General features: G+C 37.3%; 1 protein-coding gene across 2 annotated transcripts in view; it reads left to right on the forward strand.

Moving 5' to 3' along the window:
• The window catches only part of LOC121388832, a 123,397-nt gene that overhangs the window by 80,888 nt on the left and 22,627 nt on the right, over positions 1–19,882 (forward strand). The window contains exons 17-19 of one of the 2 annotated variants that reach the window (XM_041520345.1): positions 5,667–5,687; positions 7,727–7,849; positions 15,873–16,040. In XM_041520345.1, the coding sequence (XP_041376279.1) occupies positions 5,667–5,687; positions 7,727–7,849; positions 15,873–16,040 (312 nt within the window). The remainder of the gene's footprint in view (positions 1–5,666; positions 5,688–7,726; positions 7,850–15,872; positions 16,041–19,882) is intronic. The other variant, XM_041520346.1, reaches the window with a different exon arrangement.

Consider the following 19,882-nt stretch of genomic DNA (forward strand, 5'->3'; position numbering starts at 1 on the left):
ACAGCCCTTCCTCGATCTTCGATAGTCAGCTGAAGTCGTACCATTGTCGAATTTGGAGTGTGCACCGTACACGAACGCAAGCTCCAATTATACGGAAATTCAGCATTGGGAACATCGAATACACGTGCAAAGCATGCAAATGAAGCGCTTTGTGAAAAAGCAAGTTATGGGCACTTAGCAGACCTTTCGCTTTCGCCCTAATTTACGTGCAAATGTAAGCATGTTTTCGCCATTAGAACTAGTCGACAGTGTCAACGACAGTGGATTTTAATTCATTTATGGGTTGCTTAGACCCACTTTCGTCAAAATGGAACAATACCATGCGTGACATTATGGTCTAGCTAATATAATTGACATTCAGAAAATAATGTCGAAAATATCGTCTGACCCTTAAATTCTTTTGAGTAGTATATATACAAAGGCCCCAACATTATAATATTTACAATGTAAATTGTGGACTAAAAACTTCAATAACTGCAAGAATATACACTTAAATACTTTGTGTAGTTATTAATAATAAATGACGAAAATAATACCGTTCAATCTTTATTAATTATCTAATATCAGGTTGTGAGTTTGATCGCTACAAGTATCCCAATAATATTAATTTACATAAATTCCGTATAATTTGGTAATCTGTCAATAAACCCAACCCACCTATTGGGGTGAATGATTGACTGAAATTCATTTCATTTCAATTTATTTTCGTGTTTATATCCAATTAAGGTTCAAGCACGCTGTCATTGGCACACACCACGGCTATATGGGCTGTCTGTCCAGGACAGTGGGTTAGTTGTGAGTGGTTGTTAGAGGGTGTAGTGATCTTACACATACCCATTGCGTTGTTAAACTCACTCTGGGTGGGAGCTGGCACCGGTGTGCGGACCCTGTACCTACCAGCCTTATGTCCAATGGCCTAACCACAACACCTGCCAAACTGATTAATTGCTGTGTGACCCGTATTTATAACCTAGCCAAAATCCAGCAGTACTGGTAAATGTCCAGCACTAAAGGACTCTTTATTCTGCTGAGCGGGATATGATCCTGCAGTGCGGAGGTACAATTCTTAATTCTGCCTTGCAGGGTAAATCCTGCAATACAGGTTTTAAAAAAAATCAGTGATGTCATCTTCTGCTGGATAATGTCAATATGAGCCTTTACACCTTATTTTCTATTTCAGTACTTACAACACTGGGTTAGATGTTAGTTAGCCCATCCTTAAAGCGAAATAAAACAACTTGCTGAGTCTGTATGTGAAACGAAAAAAAACTTTCCGCGCCATAGATGATACCATTTTGTGCCGTTGTTCAGTTTATATCACAACCGATTGCGCGTGTGTATCATCATCCTCTTTTACTCTTGGTTTGCCATTGAGAGGACATGGTTTACTTTATTCATTGAACTTTCTTGAATTTTTTGCTTATTCCTTGTTTTTTTATTATCTTTGATATTTGACAACCCTCGCGATACACTAAAGTATTTATTTAAATGGGCAATTTTCATAAGGGTTCCCAACCAGTTAACATGAATGCAATGTTGCAGGGCAACATTTTTATAGCATTAATTGAAATAGAGGGCATTTAGCATGTTTGAAAATATATTAAAAAAAAAAAAAATATCAAATAAAAACACTCATAGAAAACCCTGATCATTACCACTCCACCCCCTCCTTTTCCAGCCTTAGCTACTTTTCTTTTCGTCTTTGTATTCATGTGCTGAAACTTTTTTGTCATAAATGTTAATTATTTTCTTTACTTGGTGGTGAGACCATGCTTTCTCGTCTTTGTGTTGATACTGTCATTTTTTGGATATAATGTTATGTAGAACTGTGGTCGCATGGCATATCTAAAGTGTCTGATTGGTTATAAATAGGCACAACTGAACAGAAACATTTATGCAAAAGATTGATTGGTTACAAGTGGGTACAACTGAGCTGCAACATTTGTGCAAAAGATGAAGCATGCAGCTAAATCTTGCAACATGTTGCAGGTTGTCCCGCTTTGTCCAGCTTTGTTGTAAAAGTGGTCTACACGGTCATACATTTGCTGCGCAACATGTGGGAACATTTGTCCCGGCTTGTCCAATAATGTTTTTGGACAATTGTATGATCATGTAGACAGGCCTTAAGGGGATGTTCTTATCTGAAAACATTAATCAAAAGTTACTGCATCAAAAAGCTATAAATACCTGTGGTGAAGAAAATGTCTTGGACTGATGAGGAAAGATATATTTGGTAGAGAAGATGTGATAAAATCGTTTTGATTTCACCATGAACTTACATGAAGTTTTTATGAGATGTTAATTTTTATGAGAAATTTTATATACTTACACAGGGTTGAAAATTAACATGAAAACAAAGGTCGCCAGCAGGGCCAGTTGAAGAAATATCTTACTGGCCCTTCTCAAATTCAACTAGCCCTCCAATTATCATATTGAAATTTAACTGCACAGCCAAAATAAAAACTAGAATGTTCTTTGTTGATCAATAACCATGTATACTCACCGTATATAGTACGTTTGCCTAAAAAGGAAACTGATGAATTGGCATGTAACTTCATAATGAATAAAGTAAATATTCATATCAAAACATGTTAATTTTAAAACCATGCCAACTCAAAAAAAAAAAAAAAAAAAAAAAATATTGAAATAGAAATCCAGTATAAATAAAAATGTTGGTTCAAAACTTAATAAATTAGTATTTTTATATGAATTTTATCTTTAGTCATTAACAAGTTAGATGCCAATTCATCAGTTCCCTTTTGAAGCAAACGGACAATAGCCTCAAAATTAATATTTTCTGCCTCAATAAAATGTAATAGTGCATGCATGCGTGCTTGCATGTGTGTGTTTAATTTGAATATTGTAAATGCTACAGTAGTAGATTACTAATAAAATAAATATCGAAAAAAAAAAAAAAATCTGTGCAAAAAACAAAAACAAACAAACATTTTACCACAAAATATGATGTATTCTGTTATCATATTACAAAGTATAAAGGTGCATTTACAAAAAAACCCCAAAAAACCCTCTGGTACCATACTCACCAGACCCTAAAATTGATGGTCGACCAACGGACTACCTTTATAAATTGATTAGTCGCCCTTAGCCAATAAAGGTCGCCACGGGCGACCGGGTGACTGCTAATTTTCAACCCTGCTTACATGTGATACTTATAGTTTTTGACAGCTTTTTACACTGTTTTTAACTTGATTTTAGAATTTTTAATACTAATATTGATTGTCAATTAATTTATATATTTACAGTTTTCTAACACCCAATAGCCAATATATTTTTTATGTGTTGGGGTGTCATTAAATACCATCCATTCATTCATTCTATCCTGTGCAAGTTTGGATTTTCTAAGCTAGTCTTATTAGTGGCAGTCATCCTATGAGTAGTACATGACAGATTAAACAAATTATGTATCTACTAGGGAGTGACGACAGTCCTCTAACATATGTGTCACCTGATAATGGACCATGAAAGCAGTCATGACTGCCTAACATCCTTTCGACTGCCTTGTGTAGACATACAAATTTAGTATTGGAATATGGTTTTGTTCAGATTCAATTTGAAAAGAATTTATTTTTTTTGGCATGATAAATGATGAGAAAAGTTGATTTGTAAACTGGCTGATGATCAGCATTAACTAGCATTGAAAACACACCACCAAGAAATGTTTGGATTTTTGAAAAAAATACCTGAGTAATATATGTTTTTGTTGTGAATAGCAATAGATGGATGATTGATAATGACAACAAACAAAAAAGGATGCACAATCATTGATTAGTTTTAATTCATCTACGTATGAAAGACACATGTGGTCACAATGAAAAGTCAGTAGCACGTATGACCACCATCAGCAGCAACACAAGCCATGCATCGTCTTCTCATCGACCCGATAAGTCTGCGAATAGTGTTCTGGGGGATAGCATTCCACTCCTGCTGTAGTGCGTTTTCCAGTTCTCTAAGGTTATTCATTTGTGGTCGACGTGAGATGCGTTGACCAAGGTAATCCAAAAGATGCTCTGTTGCCGATAAATCAGGGGGACAGTGCTGGCCATTCAAGCAAAGGGACATTATTGTTCACTAGATATTGTGTTGTAACATATGCTGTGTGCGCTCGGGCGTTGTCTTGCTGAAATGTGTGCATATCCTGATGCTGATGAAAGAAGGGAATGATGTGATTTTGCAAGACCGTTATCCCGGTAGTAAATGACATTCATTTTGCCATGGCAAACATGGAGTGCTGTTTGGTAATGATAACTGATCCTTCCCCACACCATGACTACCTCCACCCCATCGTTCAGTCTGGACAAGGCAGTCATTGTGGTAACGTTATCCACACCTACGCCACACCCGCAACCGACCATCAGCATTCCTTAAATGGAAACGGGATTCATCAGAGAATAGCACACCATGCCAACGTTGTAATCTTTAATGACGATACCTTCCTGCCAAATGTCAGTGCTCATTTCGATGTCGATCAGTCAGGATAGGTCCAACATATGGTCTTTGAGCACGTAGCCCAGAAGAGCGAAGACGGCGACGCAAAGTGTCTGGGCTGATAACCCCTCATCGACCTTGAACAGTTGGTGCAGTCCTGGCAGCTGGCACCATTCGATCATGAATATAGAGGCGAACAATATGGCGATCTTGTCGTGGTGTCGTAACACGTCATTGGCCTGGACGTGGACGGTCCCTCGTGGTTCCTGTCAGCTGGTATCTACTGTGGAGTCTAGTGATAGTTGAATGGTGGCATCCAAACCGCTGTGCGATGACTCTACTCGAAATGCGGACTTGAAGCATGCCTAAGGCACGTTCACTTTCCTGAGCTGTCAACCTTGCCATCACTTGTTTAATGTTACCTCAAGGACTACTTCATAATTGAAAGTGGCTTTTCAGAGACCATCTTTTATAGCCCCAATCAGCATGATTTCCACATTCAATTTATGTTTTTGATGCTATGCATGCAATATGTTGTTTTGGTGTTGTGTTTCATGGAGTGTTCAGGCAATTGTTTTTGAAAGTTCTTCGTTGCATGGTCTATAATGTAGTACGGTACTTATTCATTGATATTTTTAATGCTGATATTCGCCCCATTCACATTTGTTATCAACTGGTGATGCGTTTTTAATGCTGTTCAGTATATTATATCTACAGTATGATTTGACACTATGTACAAATATCTTCAGATGAAAGACACAATTCTAAAAACTAATTTCCAAAGAAGAAGCTGTATACCATAAAAAGTTTGAAAATTAATGTTACATTTTTAGTCTTTTAGTGGTAAAACACTAAACTACTATTTGTCTTCTTTCTTTCCTTTCTTTCTTTACTCTGTCTTCTTTCTGATCCCCAGAATGATCGTCTTCTTTTTCAAATGTTTTGTTTATTTTTTGTTTTTGTTGGCAAATGTTTGTGTTTTTTATTAAAAGTTTTTTTCTTCAGATTTTTGGTTGCTTTTCAAATTTTGCTTTTTTTGCATTTATAAAATGAAACCTGGGCTTCTATTCAATGATTTATGGTTGCTATCTCCTATTGCAAAGTTAAATTTCGGACTTTGGTAATTGATAACAAAAGTTTGATAAATGTTCTTTTATGCTTTAATTGTTTGGTTGTGTTTTTATTTGTTTACTTTTTTCTCTTTCTCTTTTTTTTTATAGATAAAAATACAACCATTAATGGTAAAACATTTAAAAAGTGTTTTAATTGGAATTGTTGTTGGTGGTGGTGTTGTTGTTGTTACTGTTACTGTTATTTTATTATTATTATTATTGTTTAGTTTATTTATGGGTGCGGGATTCAACTTAGTCAGAGGTGCTTACATCACAGGATCGAACCACCTTGGTGAATCTATTCAACTGATTGGGGTTTTTGTTTGGCTGTTCCAACCAGCTAGTGCACCACTACTGGTCAAAGGCCATGGTATGTGTTTTCCTGTCTGTGGGGAAAGTGCATACATGTATAAAAGATCCTGTGCTGCTAATGGAATAACGTAGCAGGTTTCCTCTGTTGACGACGAGTCAAAATTACCAAAGGTTTGACATCCAATAGTCAATGATTAATTACTGCTCTGTAGTGGTGTCGTTAATAAAACAAACTTTAACTTTATTTTATTTTATTAGTAATATTTTGTTTTGTTTTTAAATTGTTATTTCATTAGGATTATTGCTATTTTACTGGAATGAATCTGGGTGGGGTGGGGGGGGGGGTGTATATTTCTGTGCATATCAACTGTGGACTTGATGGCTGTAGGCTGTGCACATGATGGGTGGCACTGGTGGGACAGGATATCCTCACCTCTAAGGACACCTAGCTGGGCCCATGCTTATAAAACTTAGTCTAGATTTTAATAAAGTCCAGACTTTAACGTAATGCTATTTGAATGGCGTTGCCATGACGTTAAAGTCTGGGCTTTAAGGTTTATAAGCACGGGGCCAGATGTCACAACTTTTACAGCAATTCAAGAGTGCATGCAGTCACAGCTGTGTATATTCCATTGAGTGCTATCATGCCTAACGTCCTTTTGGTGGAGAGAGATTTTGTATCAGTAGTTGCTTCAAAATAAACTCATAATCCATCACATTGCACAGAATTCATATAATTATAATAATTATAATCCGATCATACATAGCAGCACTTTGTAACTAAATTGAGTTTTAATTTATTGCATGTGTTTTTGTGTTTGGGTTCTTATGTTTTTTAGTCTTAGAGGTGGGGTATTTAACTGAAAAAGTCTAATGGTATTTTTGAATACCTTGATATTTTTAGTTTATGGAATGAGGTTTCTTAGTTACCAAATCTATTAGATTTTTAAAAATTGTATTTTTAATAAGTGTTAAAAATTGCGTCATGCAAGCATTAGGGATAGGGATAACTAAAATGGGCTGTATAATTCAGTCAATATACAGAGTAACAAATGGTCTCTGCGATGGTATGTGCTATCCTGTCTATGGGATAGTGCATATAAAAGATCCCTTGTTGCTAATCGAAAAGAGTAGCCAATGAAGTGGCGACAGCGGGTTTCCTCTCTCAATATCTGTGTGATCCATAACCATATGTCAGACGCCATATAACTGTAAATAAGATGTGTTGAGTGCGTAGTTAAATAAAACATTTCCTTCCTTCAATTAGGTCAGCAGAGGTTAAAAAAACAGTCACCATTTTGAACCGGCACCTAAAATCTGAACCATTTTTTGGTCAAACTTTCCTATCATTTCTGTAAAATGTGGTTTATCAAATCTTTTAAACTATTTTTGTATACTTCTGTGTACATGGAAGAAGAAAACAACTGATTTAGTTAACTGGTTCCGATGTAAAATATATAATGGCATGATTTTCGTGATATGACAGTTTGTTGGAATTTCCAATATTTAAGAATAGGCAAAACATAATGCTATATAACACTAACAGTTTTAACAGTAGGATTATTTATTACCACTTAAATTGCAGGTGATAACAAAAATTGATTTTGATTTCTGCATATTTCACACACACACACACACACACACACACACTTTGTTGGGGTTTTTTTAAAGTTTTTTTTTATAAGGTAACATACAATGTTTTATATGACTGACATTAAATTGAGTTTTGAAATTAGTTTATGCATTTTTGTGTGTGGTGGGTTTTTTTTCAACATTGATTAGGTTTATTGCAATGTGTTAAATGACTTGTAGTTGTGATTTTGGCTGTTATTTTACGTTTTCGTTTCTTTTTTCAGTTCCAAAATGTGAATCTGGAAGCCATAATTGTACAAGAGAGGGAGAACTGTGTGTTGATGACTCTTTGTATTGTCAATGCAGAAAAGACTACATTAGAATAAAAGACCGCTGTGTTTCTAGAGGTACTGATAAACGTGAAGTGTCAATAAAAATTCAGATGGGATGTCAAACATTTGGTAATGTTTTAGTCGTGGTGCACTGGTTGGAATGAGAAATAGGCCCACCATGCAATTGGATTGATCCAAGACAGACCATGCATCAAGAGAGCGCTTTACCACTGGGCTATATTTTTGTCACTCAGTATAATATTGAAGTCGTCAAAAATGATGTCTTTTTAACAGAGGACTTTGACAAGTGCCCCTCTACTCTTCGTGAATTCCCGTCTCATTCAATACATAGTAACAGCCCTGAAGAACATAAAATCAATAGTAAAAGTATTGAAATGAAAAGCAAGAATTCAAAGAACGATGACTCGCACCTCAAGTCAAGATGGGCGGGATGTAGCCCAGTGGTAAAACACTAGCCTGATACCCGGTTGGTCTAGGATCTATCCGTGTCGGTGTGCCCATTGGGCTATTTCTTATTCCACTGCTTCACAGCCCATGTAGCAATGGCCATGATATCTTTATCTGTGTGATCCTTAGCCACATGTCTTTTGCCATATAACTGTAATTAATTTAGAGGATTTGAACCACGGACCATCTGAATGAAAGTCCAGCACTCTGCCAATTAAGCTAATTTCCACTTACTTCTAAATACAATTCATCACTGACCAGAATGATGGCTGATGCAGTTCAAGATTTTGAACTTGTGCATATGTTTTCATCTCTTTGGTGAAACTCTTTCACATTCATTTTCCCATCGTTTTAGATGAAGTGACAGCTGTGCATGCTGGAAGTATTTATGGCCTGTGCCATATGTCTGGCAGGATATGTTCACCTTTTGATTTAGTACACTAGTCTGAGAGTGGCAGTCCTCAGTAGTAATGCAAGAGAGATGAAATCACCAGTAAGTTATCTCCTCGGGGGTGGCTGTTCATGGAATCAACCACTATTTCACCAAATACCCATTAGACTCAGTCTGCAGTGTACAGAGATATGGCTTTTGTGAAAGGTTTTGATGTTCAGATTTATTTATTTTCTTGCGTACATTACCAACATAATGATAACATAAATAAAAAGTACTAATAAAATAAAATATAAAAATAGAATCATATCTCCCCCCCCCCCCCCCCCCCCCCCCCCCCCACCCCCCCCCCCCCCCCCCGAAAAACCCAAACCCCACCAACATTTGCTAATTCTAAAGTTAATATTAATTGTTTACTAATGGCTACACTAGAGCACATTGATTTATTAATCATTAACCTATCTGTGATGTTTGGAAACAACAATCTGTTTCTGCCTTAATACAAGACACCCGTGAAATGGACATGAGAAATGGACTTCCTTTATCTTCTGACTTGGGCTTGTACATTAACCTATCTGTGATGTTTGGTAACAACAATCTGTTTCTGCCTTAATACAAGACACCCGTGAAATGGACATGAGAAATGGACTTCCTTTATCTTCTGACTTGGGCTTGTACATTAACCTATCTGTGATGTTTGGAAACAACAATCTGTTTCTGCCTTAATACAAGACACCCGTGAAATGGACATGAGAAATGGACTTCCTTTATCTTCTGACATCAAAGTAACATAGCCCACATGAAATCGAAAACAAAATTTTACTCTCTTACTGGTATGTAAATCAAACTGATGTAAACTTCATGTTACTTATTTGTGTTTGTTACTGTTCATACAGAATGTTTGACCTTTTGCGAACGTTTGGGAAATTTGCATTTATCTTTTTACTTATATACATTATTAACCAAAAGAAGATATAATAAATCAAAAGTATCATAATTAAAAAAATAATGTAATACTGAAATTTTCTAAAAAAAATTAAAACAATTGCTAGTTCTAAAGTTAAAGTTTGTTTTGTTTAATGTGCACATTTATTTATTAATCATCGGCTACTGGCATGAAACATTTGTTAATTCTTATATATAGTCTTAGAGGAAACCTGTTACATATTTTGATATAAAAAAAAAGCAGCAAGGGATCTTTTATATACAATTTCCCAGACAGGAAAGCACAGCACATGGGTGCTTCTGTGATAAAAGATGCAAACCCAATTCGCCAAAATTTAAACACCGATATGTGCCACAATAACGGCGGTTTTCAGTTGGGACAAAAATTATTTATGAAGGACATGTTACCACTTTATGGGTCAATGCTATATTCCACGTTTTGGAAGAGAAAAGCTCACTAACAGGGATCTTGAATATGCGGTACCCCTCCAAATCAGCATGTCACCAAAGGCCTATTGCGAAATGTTTCTTAATATTTTTCGAATAAATATTGTAATAATCTAAGGTTTCTTTGATTAAGTAGTTTATATTCAGTTCGGAATTCAATATGCAAGTGACAAAAAGTCAATAAATGTAAAACTCACGAAAAAAACGTGTCGGGAAGGGTCAAAATTTAGTGTCGCCAAGTTTATGTCAATGCCGTAACGAATACATATCGATCCAACATCTCCCGGAGTAGCAGGGTAAATGAAGAAAGTCAGTGACGTCATCAAGCCTCTTCATACTGGCGCCATTTGTGAATGTTTGCTGAGACTCGCAGAGGTAAGTTTCTACGGTTTTTGACCGATTTCTTTGATTTGATAGAAGGTTATGCTTATTCATAGTCAATAACGTAACGTACATTATCCTAAGACACACGTTGTTTTTCAAATATTTGTTTTATCAACAGATTCAGAGCGTTGAACAAGTGGTCGAGGTGTCACCAAAATATGCATTACGCCAATATATGTAATACAATGAACACTTCTTGTACATGTTGTCAATGCCGTAACGTCAATACCGTAACGTATGCCGTGTACTGAGGATGTGTTACGGCAGTGACATGCATTTAGAGTGGGCCTATGCTCATTTCAAACAGCAACTTTGATTTTATTTACCTATTTTCTGATGTTCAGACCCCATCGGTCCATTGTGGATGCGTTAGTCCTATATAGTGCTATGCATTTTATTTGCAGGCAATGCCATCTAAGAAGAAAGAGCCCCTCAGTAACAAAGAGAGGCAGAGGCTATGGCGGGCTCGCAAAAGGGCAACCGTGCAGACCCATGCGAGCTATCTAGAAGCAGAGAGGGAACGCCACGCGGAAAAAAAGCTCTAGGAAAGATAAAAACTATAAAAGATATGACCAGAAAAGAAAAGGAGGCGCAGAGAAAGAAATGGCGGGGAAGCCAGAAAAAACACAGGAGCGCCGACGCTGATGCTGAATTGGAGCGTTTAACCCCTCCCACGAGTCCCACTGTCGCAGTAGAGCAGCCCCCACCGGTTCAAATAGGAAACCAGCAGCAGGGGTCGGCGAATCAGGGTCGGAAAAAGGTGCGCCGTGATAGGGCCAAAGCCTACAAGACAATAACGAAACTTAAGGTGAAGCTGCACCATGCTAACAAACGAGTAAAAAAGGTACAGAAACGGCTTGAGAGAGCGAGGGAAACCGTACAACTAGAGAAGTTTACAGGTTCCCCAAGAAGCAAGGCAAACAGACTATTAAAACTGAGGGACGAAAAGACATTAAGAAAACATTTGACATTCTATTTTACCATTTCTGATGCACTGAAACAAAAATATCATGCTTTAAAACTCGCAAAAAGAAAAACGCGTCGTGAAGCGCATTGCCGGTACTAATTTTCTCATTAAATATCGCCTCTTGAAACACGCAGCGACTGCTTTGCGCATCGAACGTAGCGTTCTAAAGTCGACTATGTTAGTGAGAAAACGGAGACGCGATCGTCACAATGATGAAATCATTGAAAGCGTTAGAGCGTTTTACCTTCGCGATGATGTCAGCACTATGCGCCCCGGCAAAAAAGATTCTGTGACAGTGCGGCATGTGGATCATCAGAAGCGCATACTAAACGATAGCATGACAAATCTGCACTTGAAATACTTGTGCGAAAATCCAACAAAAAAAGTCGGTTATGATTTCTTTTGCCGCCAGAGGCCTGGATGGGTATGTCCGCCCCAAATACGCGATCGCGAATCTTGCTTATGCAAAACACACCAAAATCTGCAGCTAATGAGCGACGTCCTATTCCGTAACAATGTCATCACAGTCAGAGACCCAGAGTTGATTCTGGAATCTCTTTGTTGCTCGACTCGAAACAATGAATGCATGTATCGGGAATGCAACGAGTGCAATGAGAAGCGGGTAATCTTCCAACCGTTTGAACAAACCCAATCTGTTCAGTGGGAAGAGTGGAGGGTCATTGAGCATGAGTTTAAAAACAAAACCACTGGGGATGTTGAAACAACGCGGAGGACGGGTAAGGTCAAAATTGACGGCAATATTGGTGAACTGACGGACAGGTTTGAGACAGCGCTAACGCGAAAATTGGCCAGGCACACTTATAATATACGACACCAGTACCGCGAAATCCGGATGAAAAAACTCTGTCTGGCCGAAAATTAAATATTGGTGCACTGTGATTTCAGCGAAAACTACACCCTTAAATACGCAGAAGAGATACAGAGTTGCCATTTTGGGGGTTCGAATCAACAAGCCACCTTACACACTGGAATGTGCTATCTCAAGGGTGAAGAATTCGGCTTTGCAACGGTATCGGGTTGTAGGAGGCACGACCCAGCCGCCATATGGGCTCATTTGAAACCAATACTGAACAAAGTGTTGCAGGAACACCCACATGTTGATACTGCATACTTCCTCTCAGATGGCCCCACAACCCAATACCGTTGCAAAGCAAATTTCTACCTGTTGAGTACATTACCACACGACTGGGGGATGACTGGGGGTGTCAATTGGTCTTTCTTGGAGGCGGGACACGGGAAGGGGGCCGCGGACGGGATTGGGGGTGCCATTAAACGAAAGGCCGATCGCATAGTAGCACAGGGGAAGGACATTCCCGACGTTATCACCCTCGTGGAAGTGCTGATGTCTGAGAATACAAGTATTTACATACATCACATAACTGACGACGACGTCATCAAAGTGGATGACTTCCTTAATGCCGCACTGCCGCTCCGCACACTGCCTGGAACAATGACCTTTCATCAGCTGATTTCTTTGCAGAGAGGGCAGCTTCTTTCCCGTCGATTGAGTTGTTTTTGTCAGGGGCTACACTGTGGGTGTTTTAAGCTAGTGAAGCATGTATTTTGCAAGGTGAAAACAGAAATCTGCAAACTAGGCCTACTACTGGTGGTGAGTCCATTCCGTCGACTGAACGAATCAACCAGGAGCCCACACCAGCTCAGGTTGGTCCCCTACACTCGAAACATGCAGCTGATGCAAAAGTTGTTTCCTCCTTACAAGCAATTCATGAATTTTCCAATGACTTAGTTGGTAAATTCTGCGTCATACAGTATGATGGAAAACCCTATCCAGGCGTCATAGAAGACGTTGATGACGATTCTCTGAGGATAGATGCCATGAGCCACGTTGGAAGGCACGGAACAAATCGATTTTTTTTGCCGAAAATAAAAGATGACTATGTGTGGTACGAGGAGTCTGACATAGTAACTGTAATTCCTGAACCAACACGAATTGAAGGATCGGAAGAACATTTCAAGGTTGACGGGGTCGTATGGGAAGCAGTGACCAAGGCATTAGATGAATGGGTCAGATAGGCTAATCTGGACTGACATGCATGCACGCGTGCGACATCTTATGAGGCATAACTTCAGTGTAGTTTCGAATGCGAAAGTGGTATAAGTATAGCCTACTAAGTGTATAGTTGACCCAGTGTTCACATGGGTTGACTTCGCCGATAGCTTTTTTGCCGCCGGTGGGTTATGATATGGTTTCCTTTGATCGTGGCAGAAATTTTATTCTGGTTGATGTTCGTTATTGTTCCAGTTCATCGATTTAGTGTTAAATGATTTCTTTTCATGTTCGAGTTTTATACATTCAAAGTCTTTATTCTGTATTACCTACTGAGGATTTGGCTTCATGCCGCACACTGATTTCCACGTTCTATGCCTAACCATGATAACCATAGCTCTTAGATACTGGTAAGACCGTCTGTCAAAGATCTCTGATAGAAACATGGAACTTGCGTCAAAAACAGAATCTTCAGTAGGCCGAATAAAAGGTCATAAAATAGTAAAATCCATTATCATATACTAGACTATGTAGGCTACAATGCTAGTCTTGCGTTTTGCGTAATAAATGTTATTTTTGTATACATGTATTTAAGTTGTTATTCCTTAAAACTGTCTTTCCTCTAAAAGGCCACTGTTTTGAAGCTATGCCTCCAGATCGTGCGCAACTCAGCTGAGTCCCGGAGTCTAGAATATTATTAATTGTCCGAGGTGTCGGCATTCGATAGTCCTTCGAATCAATGGAAATTCAGCCATGATATTCAGTCTCCAAGGACAGGATCAATGTGGTCAATACCGTAACGCATGTCACTGTCGTAACGTTTAGTAGTCAGCACGAATTTACATTTTATTTCGGCTGAAATCCTATATTTAAGTGTCCGATTTCTCCGATATGCCATTCTTTGTCATGCAATCTAATCGCAAAAGATTGTGTATCCTGTATAAATGTTGCCAGTATTCCAAAATTCATAAATGCTGCCTTAGCTATGGATCAACCTGTACAAATTATAGTCACAGATTGTGGTTTTTAGGAAATTATTTTGATTTCTTGGTAATAAATAAGAAAACATATCTCTAATATGTTAGAAAATTCACCAATTTCGAATATGGTCCGCACCACGTCTAGATGTACTGCAGCTTTGATGATTATTCATGCCTGAAACTATGCGTTACGGCGGTGACATGCTGGGTAAATGGGAATCAGGACCCATATAAAAATGACTGCATATGTCGTGGACTGCGCAAAAACGTGCACTGCTGACACAAGAGTACGTAAGAAGAGTAATAACCGAGTCAGAAAATAATAAAATCTTTCCAAAATATCACTGCTATTTTTTTACCATTTCCAATTACTAATTGGGTGTTTTATCCCAGAAGCACCCACATACCAAAGTGTCTATGTACCAGTCATGATGCACTGGTTGGGATATTCTAAAGCAAACAAGAAAAATATTTCCTTTCAACCCACTCCCTTATCCTTTTTTTGCTTGGCTGATATTAAAAAAGTAATCATCATTAAAAAAATCAAATCCTGGTGAAAGGTCTGACCATGTTTCATAAAAACAACCATCACTTTAGAACTGATACACATCTGGTGGTGAGTACCACATTTGTACGACAAATCTAAACGACAAAAACATTCCGATATCAGAATTGTATTTCTGCACAAGGCAGAGTCAGAAGGATGTTTGTCAAAATCTTGATGGCTTGCATCATTCATTATCTGGTGCTCGTCCTTTGTGGGACCACCACTCCCCTAGGAGATACATAACAGGCTATTTTAGCCATTTTCACAGTCTATAGTAGGACTGCCATTCTCAAGATTAGCTTAGAATGAATGAATGAATGAATGAATGTTTAACGACACCCCAGCACAAAAAATACATCGGCTATTGGGTGTCAAACTATGGTAATGCAAACAAATAAGGTGATGATCAACATCAATATAAAAATTCAAGATTTAAATAAAACCAGTGTAAAGAACTGTGCAAAAATACAAATATCACAGATAGATACTGACTTTTACTCAAAATGTCAATTTGTGCCATTCAAAGAGAATGTTACACCCCTGCACCACAGTGAGGTTACAGCACGCGCAGGGGACTAGCTTAGAAAACCATTACTTGCACAGGATATAACTCAGTGGAATATATATACAGCTGTGATGACATGCACTCATGAATCACTGTATGATATCAGGTGTTCATGAAAGTTGAGAATATCCTGCCTATAGCCACCAATTACAGTTAAAATGTGCAGGATTTTCACCAAAAAGATGTACCAGGTAACATCATGTACACGGTCAAAAAAGGTATTACATTAGACATCATTTTAATCAAAAGGCTTACAACTTAGATCAAACAACTTCTATGAGCACTCAATATTTCAAATTGTTATACTCTGTTGTGAAATTAGGTTCTGTGGGGTGTTTTTTTTAAAATAAACTAATTAGACTATTAATATTTCAGGTTACTGGAGCGACTGGTATGTCATATACGGAAACTGTAATAGCACATGCAAACGAATGAAAACAAAGCAACGACATTGTTTTGTGGATCCCATCATCAAAGACGAAGGAAATTGTAAGGGAAAGCAGAAAATCATTGACTGGGAGAATTGTGATGGGGTCCAATGTGGTGAGTAGGCTATCAGTATATAATACCAATTTAGTTAGCTTCTTTAAAATAAATTGTATTATTAGTACTAATATCACCAGTCTGAGGACACCCTACAGTGCTCAAAGTTCTCGACTGGATTTTTCATGAGTGCGACCAAAAATTACTACCAAGTCGAACGTGTGCAACCAAAAAAAATATCTAGTTGGAAAGTGGCCATTGCATTGACGCATACTATGAAATTTGTAGTCTTAAGTTATAGCCAAGTGACCCAACGTTTTCTTAATCTGCACCTGATTCACAACAGAATCATAATGTTTGGTCTGGTGATGTCATCAATTTTGAGAAAAATACGTCACTTTGGCCTACTGCGTTATAGCTGAAAAGAAACAGCTTTTGCTGAACATATTTTGCAAGCGGTAAGTTTAAAATTTGAGATGTACCTTAAATAGGATATCAACTGTTCAGTGTCATCTTGATATATGTCATCCAACATTCAGGTGGGATTCGAGGGGCGGGGGGGGGGGGGGGAATTGTATGTACATGCAGTCTATTTATTATTAACCTTCTTACTCCTGCAAGCGAGATATCTCGCCCGACGTCACGTCAATCGACATATTGTATACTCCATACATTGCATTCATCAATTCATATTTCCCGCCGTTTTGCACACGGCACTCACCGGAAACAGAAATATGATAAATGAAAAAAGATTTGATTAGTTTTTAAAGACTACCCTTGAGAATCATAGCCTACCAAGTTTCAGGTGTGGGGAATCAAAATTTCAAGAAAAAACTAACTTTTCAGTTAACTTTCCAATTTAACTTTTCAATTTTACTTTTACTAGTATTCAATCAAATCTCTAGGATAAAACAGACTTTGAAATATTCAATGTTGACCTTTAATTTTAATTAAGAAAAAAACAAAAAATAAAATAAAATACATATATATATCTATCTGTAATCCGGATCTCTGCGTAAACCGGTCCATTTCTAAAGCCCCGTCCAGCTACCGTTTATCTCTTAGGTATAAATCTCTGCCTAATCCGTACTCTGTCTACTCCGGACTCCGGATCAAAAATCAAGAACGAAAGAACTGTTCATGCATTAATTACCTCTGTCTACACTGGATTGGGATTTGACTGAACGAAGGGCTGCTTAATTAGTTCAACAATGATCGTCAATTGCCAAATAATCAGGACACTGTCGCAAGATCAAATACAAAATGTAATCACTCTCGTGTGAAGTTTATTCTTATTGCGGATTGCGGTAGGCTGTTAGATGTGGATTTTGTATTCAAATAATTTCGTACATACGAATAAATAATGTTTTAGGAAATAAAATGAAATTTAACCAAGTACAAATATTAGAACGACCAGAAACACGTTTAATATGCAGCCACTAATATTTTATGCAGAAAAATATATTTGATATGTAATTACAATCGTTAAAAAGTCTCTGTTAGTGGATAACATCTTAAAAAGTGCAGCAAACTCAGGAATGTCCCTTTAGTTATAAGTTTTATGTCTGTGAAATAATCCATTGCAAGTCTGACTTTTATGACTGTGTTTCCCAACCATCCATGGGTTCAAATGTCATTGTTGATCGCGAGTTGTTGATCATTCAAGAACCATAACTCTGGATGAACTCTGTCTAAACCGATCCTCTGTGTAAACCGGACTATTTCGACGGTACGAAGTGAGTCCGGTTTAGACAGAGTCCACTGTATATATATATATATATATTGAATCTAAAGAATCTGTGTACCAATTTTTAGGACTACAAAATATAAACTCTTATGAAAAGATGAAGGGTGTTGGACTGGAAGGGAAATTAAAAAAACCCCAAATACATGCATTTATCTACATGTATTAGTTTGTACATGTATACTACTTGTACATCATAGAACTGTATGCAACTCCTTTCAAGCTAAAGGGGGCTGGACTTAGCCCAGTGGTAAAGCTCTCACTTGTTGCACGGTTGGTCCATAATTGATCCCTGTCGATGGACCTTATAGGGCTATTTCTTGTTCCAGCCAGTGCACCACGACTGGTATGTCAAAGGCTGTGGTTTGTGCTATCCTGTCTGTGAGATGGTGCATATAAAACATCCCTTGCTACTAATGGAAAAATGTAGCAGGTGTTTTCTTGCTTAATTAATGATTAATTAATCATTGGCTATTGGATGTCAAACATTTGGTAATTCTGACTCATAGTCATCAGAGGAAACCCGCTACTGTTTTTCTAATCCAGCAAGGGATCTTTTATCTGCACATTCCAACAGATAGGAAAGCACATACCATGGTCTTTGTCCAGTTGTGGTGCACTGGTTGGAACGAGAAAAAAAAATCTGCTGAATTGATCCAGTAAGGTGGTTCCATCCTGCAATACAAACACCTCAAGGGAGTGCTCAACTGACTGCATGAGCTAAATCCCTCCCAATGTGTGAAAAAGAATGCATGTTTTACTTAACAAGCTTTTAATATATGACTGATATTTCTCTTTACTAATCAAATGGAAAAATACTGGTTTAATGGACATCTTCAAAGATGTACCAGTACAAAATCCTTTCAGAGCTTAGTTCAGCCAGACTGAGCACAAAAATGTCAGCTGTAGACAGTTTATGCAATTCATGGTAAACCAAATGACCACTTAAAGAACAATCAAACGTTTGCAAACATGAGTGAAACTTTAGTTGGCTGAACTACTTTGTCACTGTCTATTTAGCTTACATTAACACAAATTCATGCATGAAAAAGCACAATAAATATTGTGCATGTAATCGCGTTAATGGAAAGTTGTCCTTAATTAGAAATAATTAACTTTCTAAAATGTAATAGATCACAACGTGTTATATGGGCTAAGTCATTTATATTGTTCATATAGTTATGAAAAAAAGAGAAGGAATTGAATTAAACAGTGCAGAAAAACCCCAACTACAGAGATGTTTAGGGTATGTCAAATCACTTTTAAGGAAAGTTTGATCTTCTGGCCCTGTAAATATAAATTTGGCTACAGTATTCAGCATCTTAAGTCAGATAGAGCATGAGATATTTTGTAAATTAATCCAAATTTCCATTCTTCGCACTTCAAAATTTAAGAATGCTGGCATAAACAGGACTTGTATCATCTATACTTTCTCATAAGGTAATTAATTAACACCATTGGATTCCTTGATCCGGAAAATGAAGGGGTTTTTATTTTATTTTTTATTATTATTTTGTTTTTAATACATATTTATTGTCCCAGATCATATAGCAGTGTCGGATTTGGGAGCCCCGAATCACTGCTTTACATTTGTATCCATGGTCTAAGCAGCAACAAACTGTGTTAAAAATAACAAAAACTAATAGAAACTGATTCAGGGTGAAGTTCAATTCATGCATACAGATGAACATGGACAGTGATCTATAATATAACTATTGTTATGATCCGAGATTTAAACCGGAACAGAGAAAATATCGAATAAGAAGGTTGAGAATCAGAAAAGGATTTAGAAGAAGAAGAAGAAGATGAAAAATACAAGACAGATATAGATGGCATAAGAAGAAGGAAAGAAGTTGATTGTTTTGAATTAAATAAGACATGAAACTCTGCGATCTCCAAACAAGCCACACACTAAATCAGTCACAATATTTATTGCTATATGTATATATGTATACATTATATTTTCTTAATATTAATTATATCTATATTACTATCACTCACTCATTAAAGAGGTTGAGCCATGGGGACCATTCTTTAATAAAAAAAAATCATAATTGCATTTTTAAAATAGAATATATCTTTCTATTTCAAATTTTTTGTGCAATATGTTTTTAATGGCAGTGATTTCTAAGCATTTTTTCTGTATTTTTGTACAGTA

The sequence above is a fragment of the Gigantopelta aegis genome, chromosome 14, assembly GCF_016097555.1.
Source record: "Gigantopelta aegis isolate Gae_Host chromosome 14, Gae_host_genome, whole genome shotgun sequence".
Classification (NCBI taxonomy): Eukaryota; Metazoa; Mollusca; class Gastropoda; order Neomphalida; family Peltospiridae; genus Gigantopelta; species Gigantopelta aegis.